General features: G+C 56.2%; 2 protein-coding genes and 2 long non-coding RNA genes across 4 annotated transcripts in view; 1 reads left to right on the top strand and 3 right to left on the bottom strand.

Moving 5' to 3' along the window:
• Window positions 1-168: 168 nt before the first annotated feature.
• Window positions 169-1,217, bottom strand: LOC131406847 (uncharacterized). The gene is made up of 3 exons (XR_009220365.1): window positions 1,012-1,217; window positions 796-942; window positions 169-562 (listed from the first exon to the last, which is right to left on the bottom strand). It is a non-coding gene; the product is annotated as an uncharacterized LOC131406847 (long non-coding RNA).
• A 5,071-nt stretch (window positions 1,218-6,288) lies between these two features.
• Window positions 6,289-21,418, top strand: LOC131407569 (uncharacterized). The gene is made up of 3 exons (XR_009220521.1): window positions 6,289-7,240; window positions 14,163-14,357; window positions 19,264-21,418. It is a non-coding gene; the product is annotated as an uncharacterized LOC131407569 (long non-coding RNA).
• UTF1 (undifferentiated embryonic cell transcription factor 1) lies at window positions 6,942-8,288 on the bottom strand. Its single transcript, XM_058544338.1, has 2 exons — window positions 7,646-8,288; window positions 6,942-7,541 (listed from the first exon to the last, which is right to left on the bottom strand). The coding sequence occupies exons 1-2, from the start codon at window positions 8,190-8,192 to the stop codon at window positions 7,060-7,062; spliced, it is 1,029 nt and encodes a 342-aa protein (XP_058400321.1). The 5' UTR covers window positions 8,193-8,288; the 3' UTR covers window positions 6,942-7,059.
• Window positions 13,525-21,953, bottom strand: part of KNDC1 (kinase non-catalytic C-lobe domain containing 1) — a 66,010-nt gene continuing 57,581 nt past the window's right edge. Inside the window, exons 27-30 of the mRNA XM_058544337.1 lie at window positions 17,374-17,496; window positions 17,232-17,291; window positions 16,379-16,536; window positions 13,525-14,442 (exon numbers count right to left, since the gene is read on the bottom strand). Coding sequence (XP_058400320.1) covers window positions 14,211-14,442; window positions 16,379-16,536; window positions 17,232-17,291; window positions 17,374-17,496 — 573 coding nt within the window. The 3' untranslated portion in view covers window positions 13,525-14,210. The remainder of the gene's footprint in view (window positions 14,443-16,378; window positions 16,537-17,231; window positions 17,292-17,373; window positions 17,497-21,953) is intronic.

The raw sequence follows: 21,953 nt of genomic DNA, 5'->3' as shown, positions 1-21,953 counted from the left end.
CCTGGAGCCTCCGGGGCCTCCGACGCGATCGGGGAACCGAAACCACGGCCAGGGGCCGCCTCGCCTCCCTCCCCCCTCCCCTCCACGCCCCTCCCCCACTCCGGCCCCGCCCCTCCCCTCCACGTCCTTCCCCCAGCCCGACCCTGTCCCCTCCCCGTAGCCACGCCCCCTGCCCGCCTCTCGTCCTTCTGGCCCCCAGAGGTTGCAGCAGGGCAGGCAGGGTGGACAGACAGGGGCAGGTGGGCGATGACCCACCCCAAAGCCCCAGCGCCCACCCACCCCACAGGGAAGGCGGGGCTCTGGAGGACAAACCTGAAAAGCCCCCCAGCTCGGGGCTCTGCAAAACGGTGGGAAGCGGGATCCAGGATCCAAGCGGGTGAAGATCCAGGGCAGAAGGTCCCGGAGGGAGGGAGTGGGCACAGGCTGTGGGCGTCCGCTCGGCCAGCGCTGGCTCCTCACCTGCGTGGGCGTTCCCCGAGAACACGCCCCCCGCGAAAGGAAGAAGAGCGTGGATGATGGACACACAAGGGCGTTAGGGACCAGCCAGCGGTCTGCAAAACACCTGGTTAAAGACAGAACAGTGGAATCCGTGATTTTAAAAAAGGGTGGGACAGAGGGATGAAGACCCAGGTGGTCCCGTACGATGGTGGCTGACAGTGACGTCAGGCCTGAATCACCCCCACTGCTGACACATCAGGGCCCACATGCCCCTCCCGGACACACGGACCACACCTGTGGTCATTTGGCAGCATGTCAGGGAGCCGTGGCCCACCCTGGAACCCTGACCACCCTCACGTCTGGTCCTCGTAGCCACTGCTCTGTGTCCCACACACAGAGACAGTGGGCTCGGCAGGCGCGGGTCCAGTGTGGCCTCTGCACTCACACCCTGTCTGCGCTCCCTGCCCTCATCTCCGTCGCTCTGCTCAGTGGCATGGCTGGCACCTGGGAACCGGTATCCTGAGAGGCTGTCCTAGCTCCAGGGTGACCTCCCGCCAGCTCGACCCCGCTGACCTGCTTCTCCCGCGGCGGGTGCCTGGCTCCTCTGTCCTCCGCAGCAGAGGCCTCTGGCTGGAGGCTCTGGGTTGCTCTGGAGTGCAGCCCTGCCCCTGCGCAGTCCACGCAGAGCAGACAGATCAAAGCCACCACCTGGCGGCCAGGCCCTGTGGCCTTGTAGCTGCACCCCAAAGAGACAGGGTGCAGGCAGGGCTCTGAAGGGCTCGTGTGGACGGGCTGAGAGTTACATGGGGTGCCCTTCTGCTGCGCTTCTTAAGTTGCCAGTAAGTCCCCCTGGTCACTGCAGAGGAAACTTCTGCTGGAGGGCCTCAGGCTCCAGGCTTTAGACGGGGGAAAGGAAGGGGACTCAGCAATGGAATTAAATGCAAATGTAAAGGCAAGATTCTGAAGATAGGAACCTGAAACCAACGGCACCTAACACTGAAATAAAGTAGAATTTATGTAAGGGCTGGATGTAGAACTCCAGGCACGCGTGGAGGTTTAAATTAATTTAGATTAAAAAATTCAGTTCCGAGGGCCGGCCCCATGGCTTAGTGGTTAAGTGCGCGCGCTCTGCTGCTGGCGGCCCGGGTTCGGATCCCGGGCGTGCACTGATGCACCGCTTCTCCGGCCACGCTGAGGCCGCGTCCCACATACAGCAACTAGAAGGACGTGCAGCTATGACATACAACTATCTACTGGGGCTTTGGGGGAAAAAATAAATAAATAAATAAAATTATTAAAAAAAAAAAATTCAGTTCCTCATTCGCACCGGCCATGTTTCAAGAGCTCAGTGACCACATGTGGCTGGTGGCTGTAGTATTGGACAGTACAGTTCTAGAACATTCCCATCCTTCCAGAGAGTTCTACTGCACAGTGCTGCTCCAGACATACAGGATGTGCTGCTGCTATTAGAAACAGCAAAGAACCAAGACAAGTCAGAGAAAACAGAAGCAGCAGTGGTACTTCCTTATAAATATGATGAGGACAATGACCCCTGGGGTCTTCAGGAAGGGACCCCCTTCTGGGAGATTCTGGTGACAAAGATGACAGGCATTGTGGATGGCAGCAGCCATGGGGACTAAAGAGATCTGTGATGACGGCAAAGCAGGACAGGCTCACCCCCAGATCTGCAAGTGTGTCCAGCATGCGTCACACCAGGGTCAGGGAGCAGACAGAGTGAGCGAGAATCAACACAGCGCCCTAAAGGCTCAGGTCGCTGGCCCTGGGGAAGCAGAGTTGCCAGGAACAGGAGGCTGGCATAGAGGTGCCCTGAGAAGCAAGGCCGGTGACAGGGCATGGGGCACAGGACCTTCCAGTCTGTACAAAGGCAGGCCTCCGGGACCCTGACAAACATGGAAAACATCTGGCAGAAGACACAGCCAGGAAATACAGGCCAGGTTAATCCTGTCCCCATGAAACGGTCAGGATGAAGACCTACTGCTCCCTCGCTCAGGGATCTGACGTTTCTTAGAGTCCAGAGGGCCCTTGAAGGAACAGAGCAGAACCAAGGGCTCAGAAGATAGGGAGGCATGAAGGGCCCCCTGGGTGTCCTGAGGGGAAAGAAACAGATTAGACTCAGCACCTGGGCAGAAAACCCGAGGACAGGAAGGGGCTGCATCCGAGCATGGGACCTGGGAAGGGGATCAGGCCGGAGTCAGACTCAGGGACTCAGCAGGGCTTGGATCCAGGCCTGGTGAGGGGCAGATAAGCCCCACACGGGAGTAGCCATTATCTGCTAAAAAATTGGAAGAACAAGAAACATGAAGGGTTTTCTAGATGCAGATCCCCAATGACAACAATTCTGGGACTGGCTGGGCAGACTTCCTCAGGCTGGAGTGGGTCGAGTATTGGATTCTGAAGGCACACGTCTGATAGATTTGACAAGAGTGTCTCATCACCTCGTGCTGCTGTCACAGAGCACCACACACGGAGGCTTAAACAACAGCCGTTTACTTCTCCGAGGTCCAAGATCACAGTGCCCGTGTGGTCGGGTTCTGGTGAGGGCTCTTTTCCTGGTCAAAAGATGGCCACTTTCTTGCCGTGTCCTCACATGGCGGAGAGCAGAGAGAAAGCAAGCTCCCTCATTTCTCTTCTTATAAGGGCACTAATCTCAATTATGGGGGCTCCACCCTCATGACCTAATCACCTGCCAAAGGCCCCACCTCCTAATACCATCACTTTGGGGGTTAGGATTTCAACACAGGAATTTGGGGGACACAAGTATTCAGTCCACAACACAGAGCAGCATGGCTTCTGGCAGGCAAATAAATTTAGCACCAGAACTGGTGTGGGAGGCAAAGTGGGAACCAGTGATATTGCCCTTCTTGGCCAAGTGGTCCGCCTCACGGCACGAAACGTGAGGAAGAGATCATAGACGCCGTGGATGAGTTGGAACGGAAGGGAGCAATCAGGCAGACCACAGGCCTCTGGTAAAAGCTTGGGGAAAATCAAGGGAGCCTTCCTTATGTCATTATAAATCATATGAAGATGAACACACATTTACCAAAATCTTAGACGTATGTTCTCTGTAAAGAAAATAGGTCAGGCTCACCAAGCCCGGTTTGCGTTGACTTGGAAAAGGATACAGGTTTCAGAGTCTGCCCCACAGAGTCAAACGCCCCCACAGACTCCCCGGATTGCAGTGGGGTTTTAGAATGTTCCAAATATCAAAACGTTTATCGGTGGAGCATTATAGAGATGATACAATTACAGGAACAAGTATAGAAGGAACAATAATTTGGACAGATAGATGACGAGAATGGAGAATATGGGCAATTTTGCAGCATGAAGTTATAAAGGAAATTTACTTCAGTTAAATTTTTAGGGGCAATCTGGACATCAGAGGGAGACAGGTGGCAGAACTTATTAGAGGTAAAGAGGGTAGCGCCATCCAGGGATAAAAAGGAAGCCCCCAAATTGATAGGGTGATTTGCTTATTTGGAGAGAATCTTTAAAATCTAGGTATTCCCATATAACTGATGTATCGATCGCTAGAAAAAGCTGCTTTTACTGAGGCCGGGACAGCCCTGATCCTTGATGGAGGGACATGATGTGAAAACAAATTCATTCCAGTACCCACCTCAAAGGGAATGGAATTTGGGTGGGAGGCCGGGGGTTGAGGGCACTGGGTGAAGCAGGAGCTGGATTCCAGCCCACTGGCTGCCCGCAGAAATAAACCGGCCCTCAGGGAGCAAGCCACGGCTACAGTCCCCACGTGGGGCAAGTGTTGATGGGGACCCAGATACAGTCCCATTGTGGGCCTGCCTCAGTCCTGAACACACAGCTGGGTGGCACTAGGAGGACATGGGATAAAGCAAACACTTGAAGCCAGCCCTGTGTCCCTGAAGCTGTGTGGGGGGGGAGCAGGGCCCACGGCTGGGAGGGGAGGACCCATGGTTACTGCCGGAGGTCATCGAGCTGGCGGGGGACACTGGTGACAAGCACACCTCGTGGGCCGTGGGGCAGCACAGAATAGAATGAGCATACGGGTAAGTTCACCAGGGATTAACATCAGAAGAGCCAGCTGGTAGGAACACTAGCCGATGGGTCCACCAGACCATTGCACACGGCTTCAGCTGGTCAGCACAGCCCTGCAGGAACACCACGTGCTGTAAGAACAGTCGTCATGAGGTGCGAGCATCACGCCCACTGGGACGGCTACATCAGAAACCCCGGAGAACAAGTGCTGGCAAGAATGTAGAGAAACTGGAAGCTCGTGCACTGTTGGTGGGAATGTAAAATGGTGCAGCCACTGTGGACAACAGTATGGAGGGTCCTCAAAACATCAAATATTGAACTATGACACGATCCAGCTGTCCCACTTCTGGGTGTCCACCCCAAGAATTAAGCAGGGACACAAAGATCTTTGCACACCCATGTTCACAGCAGCATCATTCACAATGGCCAAGAGGTAGAAACAACCCATGTGTCCACTGATGGATGAAGAGATAAACTAAATGTGGTCCATCCATACAATGGAATATTATTCAGCCTTAAAAAGGAAAGAAATTCTGACACATGCTACAACATGGATGAAACTTGAGAACATTGTGCTAGGTGAAATAAACCAGTAACAAAAGGACAAATGCTGTATGGCTTCGCTTATAGGAGATCCCTAGAGGAGTCAAGTCCATAGTTAACAGAAAGTAAGATGGTGGGGGCCAGGGGTTTGGGGGGGATGGGGAGTTCGTGTTTCATGGGGACAGAGTTTCAGTCTGGGGAGATGAAACAGTTCTGGAGATGGATGTTGGTGATGGCTGCACAACAATGAGAATGTGCTTAACGCCACTGAACTGTTCACTTAAAAATGGGTAAGGTGGTAAATTTAATGTTAACTTGTATTTTACCAAAATAAATAAAAAAGGTGCATATCTGCTGACCAAGGGGGCAGTGAGGAAAATGGATTTTCCTTGGTGCTCCCAAATATCTCAAACTTAGAGACTTAGGTAGATTTCTTTCAGCCCCAGAATAACCCTTCTCTAGGGCAGAGCGTCCCTGGTGACCAGAGTGACATGGTCCCTGCCCCTGGGGGGGTCGGCAAATTTGCTGGGATGTGGTCCAGGGCTGTTTCAGACCCCCAGCCTGTGCCTCTGAACTTCTGGGGTGTGTGTGTGGGGCGAAGGCATGTTTGCAAGTGTGAATCATCCCACAACAGGTTTTTGGCAGCTTGGAGATTCTCAGGGACCACGGCACAGACAGCACCGTGGAGTGGAGGCCAGTGTGTTGGAAATGAGGTGACACTTGCATTCAGTTCTGTGGATTTGCTCTTTCACACACAGAACCCCCAGGACCTGCCATCAATACAGCTGACGTGTGGGCTCAGCGTGGGGTCGGGGAGACCACCCTTGGTCCCCTGCCTGCCGGGGACCCAACTGGGGCCTCTTCTCTGACACCTGCTGTAAAGGGCTTGAGGGAGGGACTGTGAGCCCCTCATGACGCTGGAACCCCAGGGCCAGCGGGGCTCCAGCCTCACTGAGCTGTGGCAGGGGGCAATCCCTGTCTCTGAACTGCCAGGGTTGGTGAACTGGGAGCCCTGCACTCATGGAGGTGAGTGGTATTGTCATGCTGGGAGTGCCTCTGGCTACTTCCTTATCTCCCCCTGGCTGGAGCATGTCAGGCCCCACCCAGCCCCACTCCCATCCGATCCATCCGTCCAGGGTGGGGCCCTCTACTACTATCTGGAAAACGCTCCCAGGCGATTTTGATAAAGTCCTCTCAAAACTGCAGGGACCCTGGCTCAGCCAAGGTCGAAAGCCTGACACTCTCAGTCCCAGTGGTCCTGGGGCCCACCCAAACCAGTCACCTCCCTGGGGACAAAACTGCCCCTTCCCTGGGTGTGAGCTCTCCTGCTGAGCGCTCCCGGGCTCCTCTGAGGATCCTGTTACCAGACTAAGCACAGCCAGGAGGCTCGGGCCTGGCTGGGGCAAAGGCCGCACTTTGGGGATGTCCCAGGGGTTCTCTCTGTTGGGCAGACAAGCTCAGGGCGCCCACAGTGGGGCCAGAAGGATCACACCTCCCCCCACAAGCTCAGAGAGGGCTGCCTACGCCATTTCCCTCCAGACCCTCCCAGTGGGGCCCAACCTCCCCTTGTTCTGCTCGGCAGGGCGCCCAGAGATAGCTTTCATCCGCCACGCTGGTCTGTGCCGGTGAAGGGCCTGGTGGGCAGGCTCTAGCCACACCGCCAGGACGCTGGCCTGTAAGGAGGCCCCCAATCTCTGGTTCCGCCTGCCAGAGGCCCCCTCCCACTGGAACCTGGGCTCCTAAGGAAGGTCCTGGCCAGCATCCCAGCAGGCTCCAGTTCACCCCGGGGCACAGGCAGCCCTGGGCCCCCCCTCCGCCCCTCCCTCGGATCCTGAGGCCATTTTAACCTCGCCCTGACCTCTGCAGGCCGGACCGCAGGGGCCATTCTACCTAGCGCGGGACCTGCACACACTCACAGGATCAAGTCGGGAAAAGCAATCTTTTTATTGAACGTACCTAGGTCTGGGGTGGGGGAGGACCGCAGGACCGGGTCAGGGCGAGGGGGGCGCGGCTCTACGGAGGGAGCAGGCCACAGGCCAGGCCTCATTCGCGCGGGTCCGCCAGGACGCCTCGCTCGGCGGCGGCACTGCCTAAGATGAATCCCACGGCCAGGGACACGGTCTGGTCGAAGGAGCCGCGCAGCTGTTCCACGTGCTGGTTCAGGGTCAGCAGCTGGTCGCGAAGCGGGCCCAGGATGGCCACGATGTCGCCCAGGTGCCCCAAGGTCTGCAGGAGGGCGGCATTCAGCGACGGGGGCGCGGGCTGCGGGGGCGTGTGGTCCTCGGGGCAGCCGGGTGGCGAGTCGGCGTCTTCCCAGGCGGAGTCTGGGGGCGGCGACGGGGTGACAGGGGCGCGGAAGGGCGCGTGGTCCTCGGGGCGGCCGGGCGCGGGAGGGAAGGTGGAGAGCGCCGTCGGGGAGCCGGGGGCGCGGGGGGCGTCCCCAGACTTGGGCGAGAACCGGCTGAACCTGAGCGTCCAGGCGGGGTCCGCGTCGGGGTCGCGGGCGGCGAGGAGTGGCGGGGCGTCTGGAACGCGGAGCGGATGGTCGGGCCAGGCACCGGGGGCGCGCCCGCCCCTCTCTCCTCCCTAGCCCCAACCTCTTCCCCCCCCCAGCCCCCACCCCACCTACCCGGCTCGGCGGGCGCGAAGGGCGCGCCGGGGGCCGGGCGGCGGCCGCGGCGGGGCCCGGGGGAGCGGCGGCGGCCGCGTCTGCGCCCGTCGTCGCCCAGCAGCCCCATGAGCTGGCGGATCTGCGCGTCGAAGGGCCCGGGCGGCTGGCCGTGCGCGTCGCGGAGCTTGTCCTTGAGGAACTTGTAGCGGCGGCGGCACTGCGCGGGCGTGCGCCGCACCTGCTGGCGGGCCAGCGCGGCCGACACGCGGCGGTAGGTGGGCAGCGCGCGGCGGCGGTCGAGCAGCAGCGCGCGCCACACGGCCGGCTGCAGCAGCGTGCCCAGCAGCAGTTCCGTCTCGTGCGCGCTCCAGGGCGTGCGCTGCGCCGAGCCCGGGGACACGGGCGACCCGGGGGACGCGGGCGCCGCCAGCGCGCCGGGCGAGGCGGGCCGCCCGGGCGGGGTCCCCGGGGCTTCCCCGACTGGCCGCGGCTCGGGGTCCCTACTGGCCGGCGACGGTGGCGCCAGGGGCGCGGGCGGGGGCGGCCGCCGGGGCCGGAGCAGCATCCTGGGGCAGGCGGGCGCGCTGGGGTCGGGGCCGGGCCCGGGAGAGGCCGCCCACACGCGCTCTGAGAACCCTGCGCGCGTCCGCCGCCGTGCGTTGGAGCCGGAGCGGGAGCCGGAGCCGGGTCTACGCGACCCTCCCACTGTCCCGCCCCGCCCCGCCCCCTCCGAGCGCCAAGTTCAGTTTGGGCTGTTCTTGTCTCTTGGTTTCCCTGTCAGCCTTTGGACCCCTCGGCCGTGAGTACACAGAGCAGAGCTCTGCCGCCGCCCGATGGGGAAGAACCTGCCAAACAATAGTGGTTGTACTTTTTCAACTGTTTAATTGAGATACAAATGCACACGGCAACGTGCATTAGGCGCGCCAAGTTCAGTTCGTTTTTACGCATGTGCCCTGCCCTTTCACCGCTGCGCAGATCAAGCCATGGAGCATTCCAGCTCCAGAAGGATCCCTCACGCCCCCTCCTTTTTGCTTTTGGTGCGCCCTAGTGTGTTGTTCACACACATGGTTACGTGTTGGCTCTGCACTGCCCTCCCCCCATTCTGGTGAGGTTTCAGTGTGTGGTAATCACTGCGTGTGGCCAGTTTAGGGCCGGATCTGACAAAGAGCTATGGCCCTTGGTCAGAATTAGTGTCATAATTCACACACACACTTCAGAGAAAGAAACTTCTTTATTCTGATAAAGACAACCTACAGCTAACTTTATGGTTAATAGCGAGTATTGAGCATTACCCCCTGAGATTAGGAATAAGACACGGATGTCCACCATCACCCTTCTATTCAACGTCATTATAGAAGTCCTAGCCAGACCAATAAGACAAGAAAACGGAGTAAGACACATACAGATTGGAAAGGAAGAAGTAAAATAGTAATTATTTGCAGATGACATGATTTTCACATGGAAAATAATCTACAAGCACGTTATTAGAATTAAAAAATGAATTTAGCAAGGTCATTGAATAAACAATAAACAAAAATTAACTGTATTTCTGTATGCTAGCTACGACAGTTCCATAAAACTTCTGAGTTTGGGGTAGTTAGATTTGCAGCCAGGTTGCGGACAGCGCAGAGTCCTTGTGCTTCCCCAGATGAACATCTTACACGACCATGGCGCCTTTGTCAAAGCTGAGAAATGAACATCCGTACAGCACTGCCGACTGACCCACAGACTTTATCTGGGTCCTCTCGGGTTTTCCACTATGTCCGTTCTCCGTCCCGGATCCCGTCCAGGGTCCCGTGAGCACTGCATGTAGTCATCCTGTCTCCTCGGTCTCCTGTGGGCCGGGGCGGTTTCTCAGCCTAGTTCCACGGCCTTGACACGCTGGGGAGACTGGTCAGGTATTTGGTGGAAGGTCTCTCAGTTTGAGTTTGTCTGATGTCTTCTTGTGATTAGCCTGGGGTTATGGGTTTCTGGGAAGAAGACCACGGAGGTGACGTGGCCGTCTTACCACATCATGTTGGGTGTGTGACGTCGGCAGGACTTGGCACCGTGATGCTCACCTGACCTCCGGTTAAGATGGCGCCTGTTGTCTCTCCACTGTGAGGTCACCCTCCTCCCCGCCCTCCCCGGCACTGGGCCCGTCCCCAAGTCCTCTCCACACATGGCGGGTAACCAGGCTGCTCCTTCAGGGGCACCTACGTGTGTTGTGTGGGACTCTCCTTGTTTACTTGTTTATCCAGTCGTCCATTCCTGTCCGTGTGGACTCGTGGACGTTTGTCTTACTGCTGGGTCGTGATCCCCAGCTCGGGCATTGGGAGTCCTTCCCAGCTCTTCTCCTGTTCTCTGTCCCTTTGCTCTTGCCCCTTTTAAGCACTTGCTTGCTTTCTGGCACTATAAGCAGCTGCTTCTGGCTCTCCTGGCACTTTCCCCACCCAGTCCTGAAGTCAGCCATTCAGCTATTTCTCCAAAATACCTGTGGTTCCTTTTCTAGGAGAATGGTATCTGGACACCAAGATATGGGTACAGGGTGCACGCACTGCTACTGGGGTGTCACTGCTTCTAGGCCACTGGTTCTTGGGGGGCGATTTTGTCCCCTAGGGGATATTTGGTGATGTCTGGAGACACTGTTGGTTGTCACAACTTGGGGGGTGTTGTGGCCTCTAGAGGGTAGAAACCAGAGAAGCTGCAAAACACCCTGCAGTGCCCATGACAGAGAATCACCCACCAGACGTCGCTGGTGCCGCCGCTGAGGAGCCCGGTGCTAGCCCTGCAGGGGGCGAGCCAGCAGGGCCCCGTGGGTGCACTAACCCACACCCGCGCACACCTGTGTTCACGTCCGTCCCCAGCACTTCGGGGTCTTTCTCACCCCCGCTCCGGCTCTTCTGTAACTTCTTTCTCTGATGGGGAGGCCTGGCTCCCTTCTCTACAACTTATTTGTTGTCCAGCCCTGTAGTGCACAGAAAGTCACTGAGAATTGCTGACCTGAATCCCTGTGAGAAGCTGGTTCACTAGCTGGCGTGCACTCTTCACGCACAGCTCTTCCGTGGCCAAACAGATTCCCTTCAAAAGATCATTTCCCACGGTTCCTTCGGTCAGCCCCTGAGGGGTGAGAGGGGCCACTGAAGAGGCGGGGCCGGGGGGAGGTGGCAGCTCGAGGCCCAGCACGGCCATGAGAATTCCCACTGTCTTCACAGCTGGCTTTAAACAGCAGCAGGGCACAATGCAAACCCGTCTGTGGAGTGAACCCAGCGGGCTTGCCGACAGAGTCCTGCTCACGGACAGGAACCCAGGTCTCAGCGAGGGGGCTGATCCGAGTCCCAGTGCACAACCAGCACTTGAGTCTTCGCTGTGGCATCACAAACCATGCAGGCAGGGTGAGGGCTATTTGATCAGGCCATGATTCTGTGGTTGGGGCTGGGGTGAGGATGGGGGTGGGCGCCTCTGCGTTCCCTTGTGACTGGGGCTGGTGGGGGTGGCCTCTCCCCGGCTGGCCTGGGCACTATTTCCTGGTCGATGGCCTGGTTGTTTGGGCTGCGAAGGCCATCTCCAAGTGGTACCTTGGGCTTGCTCTCAGCATGCTGGGCTCGGGCTGGTTAACCCATATGTGCTGGGGCTCCTCCAAGCTTGAGTATGCTGGGCCAGGCTCCATTCAGCATCAGAGGGGGGCTGCATGTGTGGGCACCTGGGAAGCATGGCTCATGGGGGCCTGAAGGGGTCATTGGCTGTAACTTCTCTGAAAGAAAACCTGTTGATTAGGCCAGTGCAGTGAAGGGACACTGTCTTCATGGCGCCTACTTGTGTCTCAAGAGGGAAGAGATCAGGGTCTTACTGCCCCCCCAGGATTGGGACACCAGAACCACCTAACAATGGTAGCTGCTGTCCACAGGGGCACCACTTCGCTGTGTCCTTGTCTTCCTTACACAACTTGACTCCCAGAACTGTCCTGCCAGGCAGAGGACTTGACCATCCGCTGCAGGAACTTCCCCGCTGACTCTTCCACATAAACGTCAACAGTTTACCCCAAAACTCCTTGAATTCCTGGCCTTCCACCCCTTCCTTTGCGGCATCCACAATCTTAAACTCTCCCATCAAGACCCTTCCCAGTGGTGACCAAGCCCCAGGCAGCACCCCAGCCTTGCCCTGGTGAGGTCCTGCCCTGGGGAGCGGCGAGCGCTCTCCCGCCCCCCGGCTCCATCTGGGTGGCCGGCGCGCAGCGTGGGGCCTGCCAGAGGGAGCAGATGGCCAGGTGGAACGGGCAGGGTTTGTGGCAGAGCAGCCCTGGGGCCGCGGTGTGGTGAGGTCTCGGTGGGTCAGCTTTTTGGGTGGTTTGCAGTCTTCTCCAGAGGCAGGTGTTTCCTGCGGCAGCCGAGTGGGTCTGCTTGTTCACAAGCCAGAGTTATGGGGTTTCGGTTGTGGCGGGGCCGAATTAGAAAGGAGTCGGCAGTCGTGGCCCTTCTCGGCGCCGTCGCAGGACATTGCTGCGGCCGGAGCACTTCTCACCTCCTCGAGCCTCCTCGAAGTTGTCTTCATCTGACCATGAGGGAGTCACCCTGACCCACAAGCAGGGGTCACTTTGTAGACAGAAAATGAGCCACCCGGAAGCTGTCTTGGTAGAAACGATTTTATTTAGAAATCTGTACCACATGACACTCGGGCGCTATGCAAACGGCGGTGCTGAAGCTGAAGGCCCGGTCACTTCTGTGAATAAGTCGCTACAAGTGGAGTGCTTATTTGCGCCGGACACTAACTTCATTCCAGGCTTTGTGACACTATCTTTGTTAAATTCAAAATCTGAAAATGTGAGCGTTGATTGGCAGAACATAATCCTCATATAAAAGCCTAAAAACCCCCCACATTTGCGTGGCCAGGAGTGCAAGTTCCTCTTATATTCCATTTAGGCAGGACTGGGATGTCTCAAATGAATTTATGTGGGAAAACACATCTTGACACTAAAAATTCAGCATTTTATCATAAGTAACAGTTTTCCTAGAAATACCACTAGCTAGTTGCTCTAAATAATTGCTAATTCTAGAACTTGAAAGAACAATCTTGGGTCTTGCAGCGATTTGCAACATAAGAACGCAGGTGCCTGGGATGGCGCTGGGGGGTCTGGCCTCCCTGTTGTCGGGGATGGGACAGCCTGTCCTTGTCCCCAGGCCCCCAGCGAGGGCAGCCTCCGCCCACTGAGCAACGCTCAGCACCAGCTGTTTGGAAACAGCCTGGGAGGAGCGTGGTGCCATGGAGGTGGCCAACTTCATGTCCTCATCGGTTCTGGTGGAGGGCTAGTAGTGATGGCAAGCTGCGGGAGCCCGGGTGCGGGTGTGCGCATCGCATGCGTGGCTGCTGAAGGTGGACGGGCGTCGGCCACAGCCCTGCAGACCCCAGACTGGGCGGAGGGATACTCTCAGGGCCCCTGAGGCCACGTCTCTGCTTTGGAGCTGCTGTCCGTGTCCTGCATGCTTTGCTAGGGAGCAGAGCCTCTGCCCTCGCGTGCCTGCCCCACCGGGAGCTGTTCTAAGCTGCAGGGATGGCGGGCACGCAGGGCCACACGGTTGGTGGAGGGGGCTACCAGTGCAGAGCTGCCAGGCGATCACTGCTAGCAGGATGCCGGGGTGGGATCGAGGCAACACCAGGCCTGTGGGCAGGAAAGGCTGCAAGGCTGGGGCACCCCCACTTGTCTGAAGCTGGGACAGGGTGAGATGAGCTGGGCACCTAGGGATCTGGGCCAGGGAACAGCGGGGGGGGCGGTCAGGAAGGGGTCAGGGGAAGTGGCCAGGTAGGGAAGGTCTGGGGGTTGGGGAGAGGTCTGGGGGGCAGGATCATCTGGATGGGGTCAGGGGAAGTTGGGGGGAGGTCTGGGGGTTGTGGAGGGAGGCCTGGGGGGCGGGGTCATCTGGAAGGGGTCAGGGGAAGTGGGGGGGAGGTCTGGGGGGCGAGAGTGTGAACCCAGGTTGGGGCCCGGGCCCCTGGGAAGTCTCAGGGGCCCCATGAAAGGTTTTGGAACCCCTTGGGACTTGGGTTGGTGGGGGATCAGAGGTCAGTCTTGGTCCTTCGTTGCTAGGCAGACATAGGTCAGACTCATGAAAACACTGCTCAGTGGGCAAGTGAGTTTAAAAATCTGAGCCGGGTGGGTGGGTGTGGGGTTTTGGGTGGTGTGCCGGATCACTGGAGAATTAGGTGAGAGCCGTTTATCTCTGAGAAGTATAAATGGATATGCGGCTCCCCGGGAGTTTCCTTACTCTATTGTCATTTAAATTTTAAGGTTTTAAATTTAATTTTTAAACTCTAGCAGAAACACCCCAACCTCCACTGGTGCTCTCCTCTCGGGTCCAGGTCTGAGCCCAGCGCTCCCTCCCCCTCGGTGAGTCCCTGGGAGCCTCCATCTCGGGCGCCCACTCCTGGTGTGGCCCGGCCCCAGGCTGAGGCCCCGGCTCTTCTCCTGTGGTTTGGGGTCCCTAGTCTAATGCAGCAGCTGCTGCCCTGGCAAGGACTTTTTGGGCCTGGAGCAGCAAGAAGGCGGCTCCTTTCTACCCAGGTCTGTCCTTGCCTTGGAATTCACGCCCAGACCCCCGTCCCCCACCATCTACTGGAACGTGGCTTTCATTCTCCGTAACTTGTCCTGAATCTTCCGAGAATGCTTCTCGCTGGTGATCTGGTGGAAGTTGGCCCTGTTGTCTGCTGCTAAAATGGAAATGTCGGCTCCGCTGAAACGGGCGATTCTTTGCTTGAGGTGAGACTGCAGCTTGGGGTCGGGGGCGAAGGTGTAGGGGTTCTCCTGGAACGCGTGGACCTGACTCACCACCTTGGCTATGTTTCTGTGTTGAGGGGAAAGAAATCAAACGTTAGTTTGCACAAGTCACAAAGAGCAGCGTCCTGTGGCCAGTGAATTCATAGGTGCTCTCAGGAATTGTCTAAACCAAACCTCTTCAAAGTACAGATGCTGAGGGGTGAGAGTTCTGTATTTATGCACAAGGCCAGACCTCTTTTCATCACCCAGGCCTGTTTGTCCACCCCGCATCCATCTCTCTGTCCACTCCTCCGTCTGTCTGTCCACTTTTCATTCCACAAATATTTACTGAAAATCTATGTTGGGCCCTGGTTGGTGCTAAGGACTCCAGCATGAATAAAACCCAGCGTCAGTTGCTGGGGCACACCGGGGAAGCAAATGAGGTGGATGCGGGGTCATTTAAGGGGTGCATTCTGTGGCTGCTGGGCACACGTTTCTCCCCAGTGCTGTGGTCAGTTACGTCACAATAGCAGCTCCAGAGCGGCCACCGTGGGAGTATTTACACCCCGGGAATTGGCCTGGGCTGTGACCTAGGGCTTGTTTGCTGGAGAGCCGGAAGTTAGACAGCAACCACACGCCCCTGGGTGTCATCTGGGCAAAGTGGGAGCTCAGAGTCTAAAGTCCTTCATTCTGCCTGGCGGGGGTGGGGGACTCTATAGACAGATATTCCTATCCTGATTTTGGATGAGAAGCAGTATGTCCAATCTGAATGATTTCACTGTTTTTTTCAGTGAGGAAGATTGGCCCTGAGCTAACATCTGTGCCCATCTCCCTCTATTTTGTATGTGGGACACCGCCACAGCATGGCTTGACGAGCGGTCCGTAGGCCGGAGCCCGGGATCCGAACCTGCGAACCCCGGGCTGCCAAAGCAGAGCATGTGAACTTAACCACTATGCCACGTGGCCGACCCCATGATTTCACTGTTAATTAAAAACAGACACATACGTCCGTGCACAATAAACAGGCAGGAGCAGCAAACACCGCTCAGCCTGTGCTCCTAATGAGCGTGGACGCCCTTTGGTTTCTAGTTTCCATTTTGCCGACATGGGTTAGTGTGCATTGTGGGGTCTCTTAAATACTGCTTTTAAACTGGTGACTGGAAAGGTCTTGCACGTAGCAGGTTGGAACCACTGGGCTCCAGGTCCCCGGGCCGTGTTTGCTGAGCGAGGCTGTCTGCCCTTGACCTCGAGGAGTATGTAGCTGGGCTGTGGCTTGACCAGGCTCCACGTGACTGCCCATGTGTACAATGGAGAGGAGAGGCGGGAAAGAACGGGTGGGATGAGGGTCCTCTTGCAGACAGGCTGCCCTGGATCCTGAGAGAATCCAGGGGCGGCTGGAACATGGACCTGGAGCTCCATGGGAGGTGGGGGGGGGGGCTGGCGGTGGGGCTCAAAGGGCAGCCTGCGCCTTCCCGGGGGAATGAGCAGTGAGTCTCTGGCCGGGGTCACAGTGGTGGTTTTCACGAGCATCCCCCACTGTCTGTGCCTTCTGGGTGGGTCCCCAGGTGTGCGGGTCCCTGGGTGGGCTGGGTCCCCGGGTGCGTGGGTCCCCAGGTGTGTGGGTGCCCAGGTGGGCCGGGTAGGTGAACGGTGGGACTGCAGGAGCAGGCTGAGGACTGACCATGAGTCCTCTGCAGATGGCTCTAGGGAGAGGGGCCCAAGGGGTCGCTGGAGGCAGGGAGAGAGGGAAAATGTGACATCCAGGGTCAGGGAAGGTGGTTGCATGGAGGTAGGGTTCAGGGTGGGCCTGAATCTCCCAACAGGAAGGTCACGGTGACCTGGGGACAGCGTTTGGGACCATGGATGCCAGAAGTGTGGGAAACGCTTGCACTAAGTTTCTGGAAAAGGAGGTGGCAGAAGGTCACCTGGTGTGGAGGGTGCAGAGGCCCGGGGCTGGGGTGAGGGCTCAGCGATGGGCGGGGCCCAGGCCTCAGAGGAGCAGGAGGATGGGGCAGGCCCCTCACCTGAGCTTGCTCCACCTGTGGGCCCCGTTGGTCATGGTGAAGCCACCAGTCTCCAGCTGCTGGATGTGCATGGCCAGGAGGCGGGCTGAGGGCAGGGTGGGCTGGGCCCGGAAGCGCCGCCCTTCCATCAGACACAGGCTGTCGCTCTTCAGGAAGACCTGGGGGCCCAGCCGGGGGTGGGGGGGGGAGACAGGGGAGAGCTCAGTCCAGGACACTCAGCCCGACCAATCCCGGTTGGTGCCTGTATTCCTGCTGCATGGGGGCTACACTTTGGATTACTGGATTGGGGGCCAAAAGTCCAGATATCCTAAGCTTGCAGACACGACACAAAAGGAGCACTGACACCATCAGAAAGCTGTACACTTCCTGCTCCTGAAATGGCAATCCTTTCCTAAGCTATTCTCTGCCGGCGTCCAGAGAAGAGCCCGGTAACCCAACTGCCCGAATGAGACCAAGACCCGGGGTGGCCAGCAGCGGGCCTGCCCGAGTGGCTGCTGCGGTCTGTTCCTGTGCCTTATTCGGGGAAGATGCCCCATCATTCCAGTGTTTCCTCACTTGTGATCACTTGAGGCCCCCTCTGCACTTTGCCAGGCAGCCACGCTCAGGCCAGCCTCAGACCTTTTGGTCCTCTGGGCATCTGTACCCTGTGCCCCTGGCCCAGCGGGCCGGGCTCCTGGAGAGAGGCCCTGTGGGGAGACAGGCAAGGCCACCCCAGCCATGCACAACTGTGAGGGCGCCTTGTGGCCTCTGGGCCATGAGGCAGGCTCTGCTGCGTGAGGTGTGCGGAGTGTGTTGTGAGGTAGAAGCCCCGGGTGGACACAAGTTGCTGGAAGCCCCTGCGAAGCACTAGTACCTCCACAGCTTTCAGCTCCTCCATGACCTCCGCTATCTTTGCGGGTAAAATTCTCCAGGCCTAAAATAAAAGCAGAGGTGAAGGCCCTGCGGCCGTGCGGGGCCCACATGTGTGCACAGGCCCTGCCCTCCGGGGGACTCACAGGGGACTGCCTCACGGCCAGGTGCTCCAGGCCACCCAGGATCTGCATGGCTGTCGCAAAGTTCCTCTGCTCATAGCAAGATTTCGCAATCAGCAAAAATTTGGACAGCAAATTCACCTGCAACTGAAACGAGAAAACAATGCATTCATTGTCTTCCAGTTTAAGACGAACAAATAGAGAACATTCTGGGACCTGTTAAATAACCCAGTGTCGGGGCACAGAACAGCGTGAGCCCCACCTTCTGCGCATGGAGGAGGCTGGCAGGTGGGCTCAGGCCTCGGAGGGGTGGCCATGGCGGGCTGGGCAGGAGGATGGGTGTTACATGAAAAAACAAAACAAAAAGGCAAGTACCACGAGCATAAAGAGAGAAAGAAGTCGCCCTTGCTTCTCAAAAGCAAAGCACTTGTGGGACAAACCTCTGTGCCAGAAGTGGGACAAATGGTGGAGGGGCAAATCTTCAGGACCAGAAAGGGCACCCCCGTGTGGAAGATGGAGCCGATGTGTCCAGAAGCAAACGGGGAACAAATGAGCAGCTTCTCATTGTCCACTCGGCTAGAGCCTACTTCAGGACAGGGTTTCAGCACCTGACTGGGGATTTGGTCCCATGTGGGCCCACGGCTTCCTCCACGGTTCGCTGGTCAGCAGCAGCAGAGTCACCAGATTTGATGGGAACACCTCCTGTGCAGCATGTGCTGCATCCAGTGAGATTCTCATTCCTAACGGGCCACGCCACCTCAGAGCAGACCTGAGGGGCAGAGTTCATGAACCCACGGATAACACTTGAATTTCACACAATTCCAGAGGCTCCTAGAAGATTCCGGAGAATTCAGCTGATCCTTCCTTTCAGAGCGACCGCACCCTGAGGACTCTCACCATGGCCAGGGCCATCCTTCAGGTGAGAACAGCACCTGTAGGTTCCAACCAGATGCCCTTCCGCTGGGCTTGACCCTTGTCTGCAGTGATTCTGATGCAATTGAAGGTTGCACAGATGGGCCCCTGGAGGTCGTTCACCATTGTGGCTTCCCAGCTCTCTGGCTTGAGTGCCTTTTAAAGAATCTTGGAAAACATTTACCCACTCTTTTTAAGTTGATATCTCAATTTTTTCTTCATAGTTTAAATAGATGCAAAGTATGTAATTTCCAGCACTTTCAGATAAAACTGTTCCATCACTGTTAAGTATACCTCACATGAGTGGAATCACACCAGATTTGTCCTTCTGTGACTGGCTTATTTCACTCAGCATAATGTCCTCCAGGTTCATCCATGTTGTAGCATGTGACATGATTTTGTTCCTTTTTAAGGCTGAATAATATTCCATTACCTGTACACTACATTTTGTTTCTCCATTTACCCACTGATGGATATTTGGGTTGCCTCTTCCTCTTGGCTGTTGTTTTCCATCCCTTTTAAACTTATCTGATGAAATCAAAATCCTGTTTTGCTTTCTAACCCACCACTATTCATCTAAAAAAAGACAACAAACTTTTTTTTAAGGTGAGGAACCTTGCACTGTTTCTTTTTCTTCTTGACCTTGTATTTCCACCCCCAGGCTATCACCCGAATGGAATGAACTCTTATCCCAGATGGCATTTATTGTCTGCCCATTACATTCTCTGCCTCAAATTTTGAACGTTAACAATTTTCTGTGACCACAGTTTACAAATGTAAAAGTCAGTCTTCTGGATTGTTCAGACATTACAGTAAGTAACACACAATACATGAAACAACATATATTTCAGAATGTGATAAGCACATTTGTTAAAGGTACACATGCAGTTTTATTAGAAACGTGTCTCCTGATGAGATGCACCCGGCTCTTTTTCTCGTTGATTCCGTGTCACGATGAGCGTTGCTGGTTTGAACAATTCTATTTCTGTCTTTTGCTTACAGGGATGTAGGAGCCTGTTCACGGCAATGGAAGGAGTTTTGCCACAGCAAAGCCATCAGTTCCTTCCACCATTCCAGGCTGGGTGCTGACATGCTGGCTGTGTCTACAGATCTGCTCCGTCATGCTGACCGCACGGGCCTGGAAATGCGCCACACCCCTGGTATTGAGCCGTCAGGAAGGGCACCTGCAGACTCAGAATGGGAAGCCCATCCTCTCTCAGGCTGGGAGCAGGCCTGTACTCCCTGTACTTGGGGGCTCAGATTTAGGAATGTTCCCGGGAAGACGAGGTCTGTGAAGTGAGTGTCGATTGTCCTTGTTCATGTCCCCTTGGAAGGTCCTTGTGAAGCCCAACCACACAGGCCCCTATTCAAAGACCCTGACTGGGGGAGCTACATTTTGATGTCACTTGTGATATTCGTAACGTTGTGGATTAAAACAAACTGGAGAAGCCCAGCCTCCCTGTTCCCACGTCCTGGCAGAAGTGAGGATGGGGCGGTTTGTTGGCTAATAAACTCCTAAAGCTCACAAATTCTCCCCAGAGGGGGAAAGAGCAGAAAACTCTGCATTTGTTGACAGCTCTTGGGTTTGCCCCATGGGATTTTGGAGGACACAAAGGAATATTTGAAAAGGGAAAACAAATTTTAGAGGCTGTTAATACCAGGAATGGACATATCCTGGCTTCGTCATCTGATGGGGAGGAGGTGGCCTCAGTGGGCTCTGAGGCAGCTCCTGGGGCACAACAATGATGTTCCCCCAACCCCCAAGCTCTCCTCAGTGCACTCAGCCCACTTAAGGGGCAGTGGTGGTGGGGTTCGTGCCTGGGGAGCCCTATTATTTGGGCTGGAGTTTGCTTTAAGGGAGCTGCTGCCTGGGAGGCAGTGGGCATCCACCTGCAGGAGGGGGCTGCATGACACAGGAGGAGCCCTGTGGTCCCAACAGTCGCTTCTGTGCTTGTCAATGTGGCCGCCTCATATGGGCAGGACCCTGGTGACCCCCACCCGGCTGCTGGCCTCAGGTAGGGAGGAAATCAGAGGCCTTGGCAATAGGGTGCTCCCTGGGCAGAGGTACAGACGCCCCAGGGACTTGAGGGGGCTCTGTCCTTCCTCAACCCCTCCTGAGTGGGTGGGAACCTGAATGGAAGTGTTGGCCCTGAGGCAGGTGACTGTCCCTCTTGGCCTGCCCAGTGCACTGTCTGAAGCAGATGGGTCAGTTCAGGCTGAGATACCCACAGTCCAGCCCTAGACCCACAGGACCTAGAAGAGACTGGGCCTTGGCGTGGGAATAGGGAGCTTGACCTGGACTGGACTGCTGACCTGTGTTTCATTTAGTCCACAAACTGGCTGAGGACACAAAATGTGCTGCCTGCAGGGGATGTGACAGTGACCAAATTGATCCCTACCCTCAAAGAGTTTAGGTTAGTGGGACAGTTGGGAGTCACAATTCCCAGCCCTGGGACACAGCTCAGGCAGGGGTGTGGAGGGAGCTCCTAGGGGGAGTGTACTCTGATTGGACCCTGAGCGTGTGTCTGAGAGTCTGTTAGGAGTTGTGTGTGTGTAAGGAGAATGGTGTGAGTGTGTGTGTGAGGTGCCTGTGTGTGAGAGAGGGACACTGTGCATGTGTCTGTGTGTGTGACTGTGTGTGAGGGACAGTGTATAAAAGGGACTCTGTGTGAAGGACTGATTGAAAAAATGTGTGTGAGAAGGATTGAGTGTGCAAAGGACTGTGTGTGAGAGGGACTGTGTGTGAAGGATGTGTCTGTGAGAGAGACTGTCTAAAAGGACTGTGGGTGAGAGTGACTGTTAGAGGGATGGTCTGTGTATGAGGGAATTGGTGTGAGAGGGACTATGTGTGAGAGACATTGTGTATGAAAGGGATTGTGTGTGTGAGAGTGATGTGTGTGGGAGACTGTGTGAGGGACTGTGTATGTGAAGGTCTGTGTGTGGGGGGTTGTGAGAACTGTGTGTGAGAGGCATTGTGCATATGAGAGGGACTGAGTGTATGAGAAGGACTGTTGTGAGTCTGTGTGTGAGAGGGACTGTGGGTGTGAGGAATGTATGTTTGAGAGACTGAGTGTGAGGATCTGTGTATGTGAGGGACCGTGTATGGGAGGGGCTGAGTGTGAGAAGGATTGTGTGTGTGAGGGACTGTGTGAAGAACTGCATGTGTGAGAGACTGTGTAGGAGGGACTGTGAGAGGGACTGTGTTTTAAAGGCAATGAGTGAGAAGGACTGTGTGAGATGGACTATGTGTGTGAAAGGGACTGTGTGTAATGGATCATGTGTGAGAGGTAATATGTATGAGAGAAAAACTGTGTATGTTGGAAACTCTGTGTGTGAGAGGGACAGTGTGTGTAAAAGGTACTGTGTATGAGAGGGACTGTGGTGGTGAGGGACTGTGTGTGAGAGGAACTATGTGTATGAGATGGACTATGTCTGTGAGGGACTGTGTTGTGAGAGGGACAGTGTATGAGAAAGGCTGTGTGTGTGAGGGACTGAGGAGGGAATGTGTGTGAGAGAAACTGTGAGAGAGAATGTGTATGTAAAAGGGACTGTGGTTGTGAGGAGGACCGTGTGTGACATAAACTATATTTGAGGGACTGTGAGGACTGTTTGTGTCAGGGACTCTGTGTAAGAGGGACTGTGTGCATGGGGACTTGATAAGAGGGACTGTGTGCATGGGGACTTGATGAGAC

This window comes from Diceros bicornis, chromosome 6 (assembly GCF_020826845.1).
Source record: "Diceros bicornis minor isolate mBicDic1 chromosome 6, mDicBic1.mat.cur, whole genome shotgun sequence".
NCBI lineage: Eukaryota > Metazoa > Chordata > Mammalia > Perissodactyla > Rhinocerotidae > Diceros > Diceros bicornis.
Note: the sequence above shows the minus strand (reverse complement) of the source record. Positions and strands in the feature narration are given on the sequence as shown.

What these genes read in the sequence shown, in the direction of transcription:
- UTF1 (XM_058544338.1), bottom strand. Translation starts at nt 8,192, where the DNA reads ATGCTGCTCCGGCCCCGGCGGCCGCCCCCGCCCGCGCCCCTGGCGCCA. An exon ending in CTTCGCGCCCGCCGAGCCGG is followed by an intron (nt 7,542 to 7,645) that starts GTAGGTGGGGTG and finishes TCCGCGTTCCAG; the next exon opens with ACGCCCCGCCACTCCTCGCC.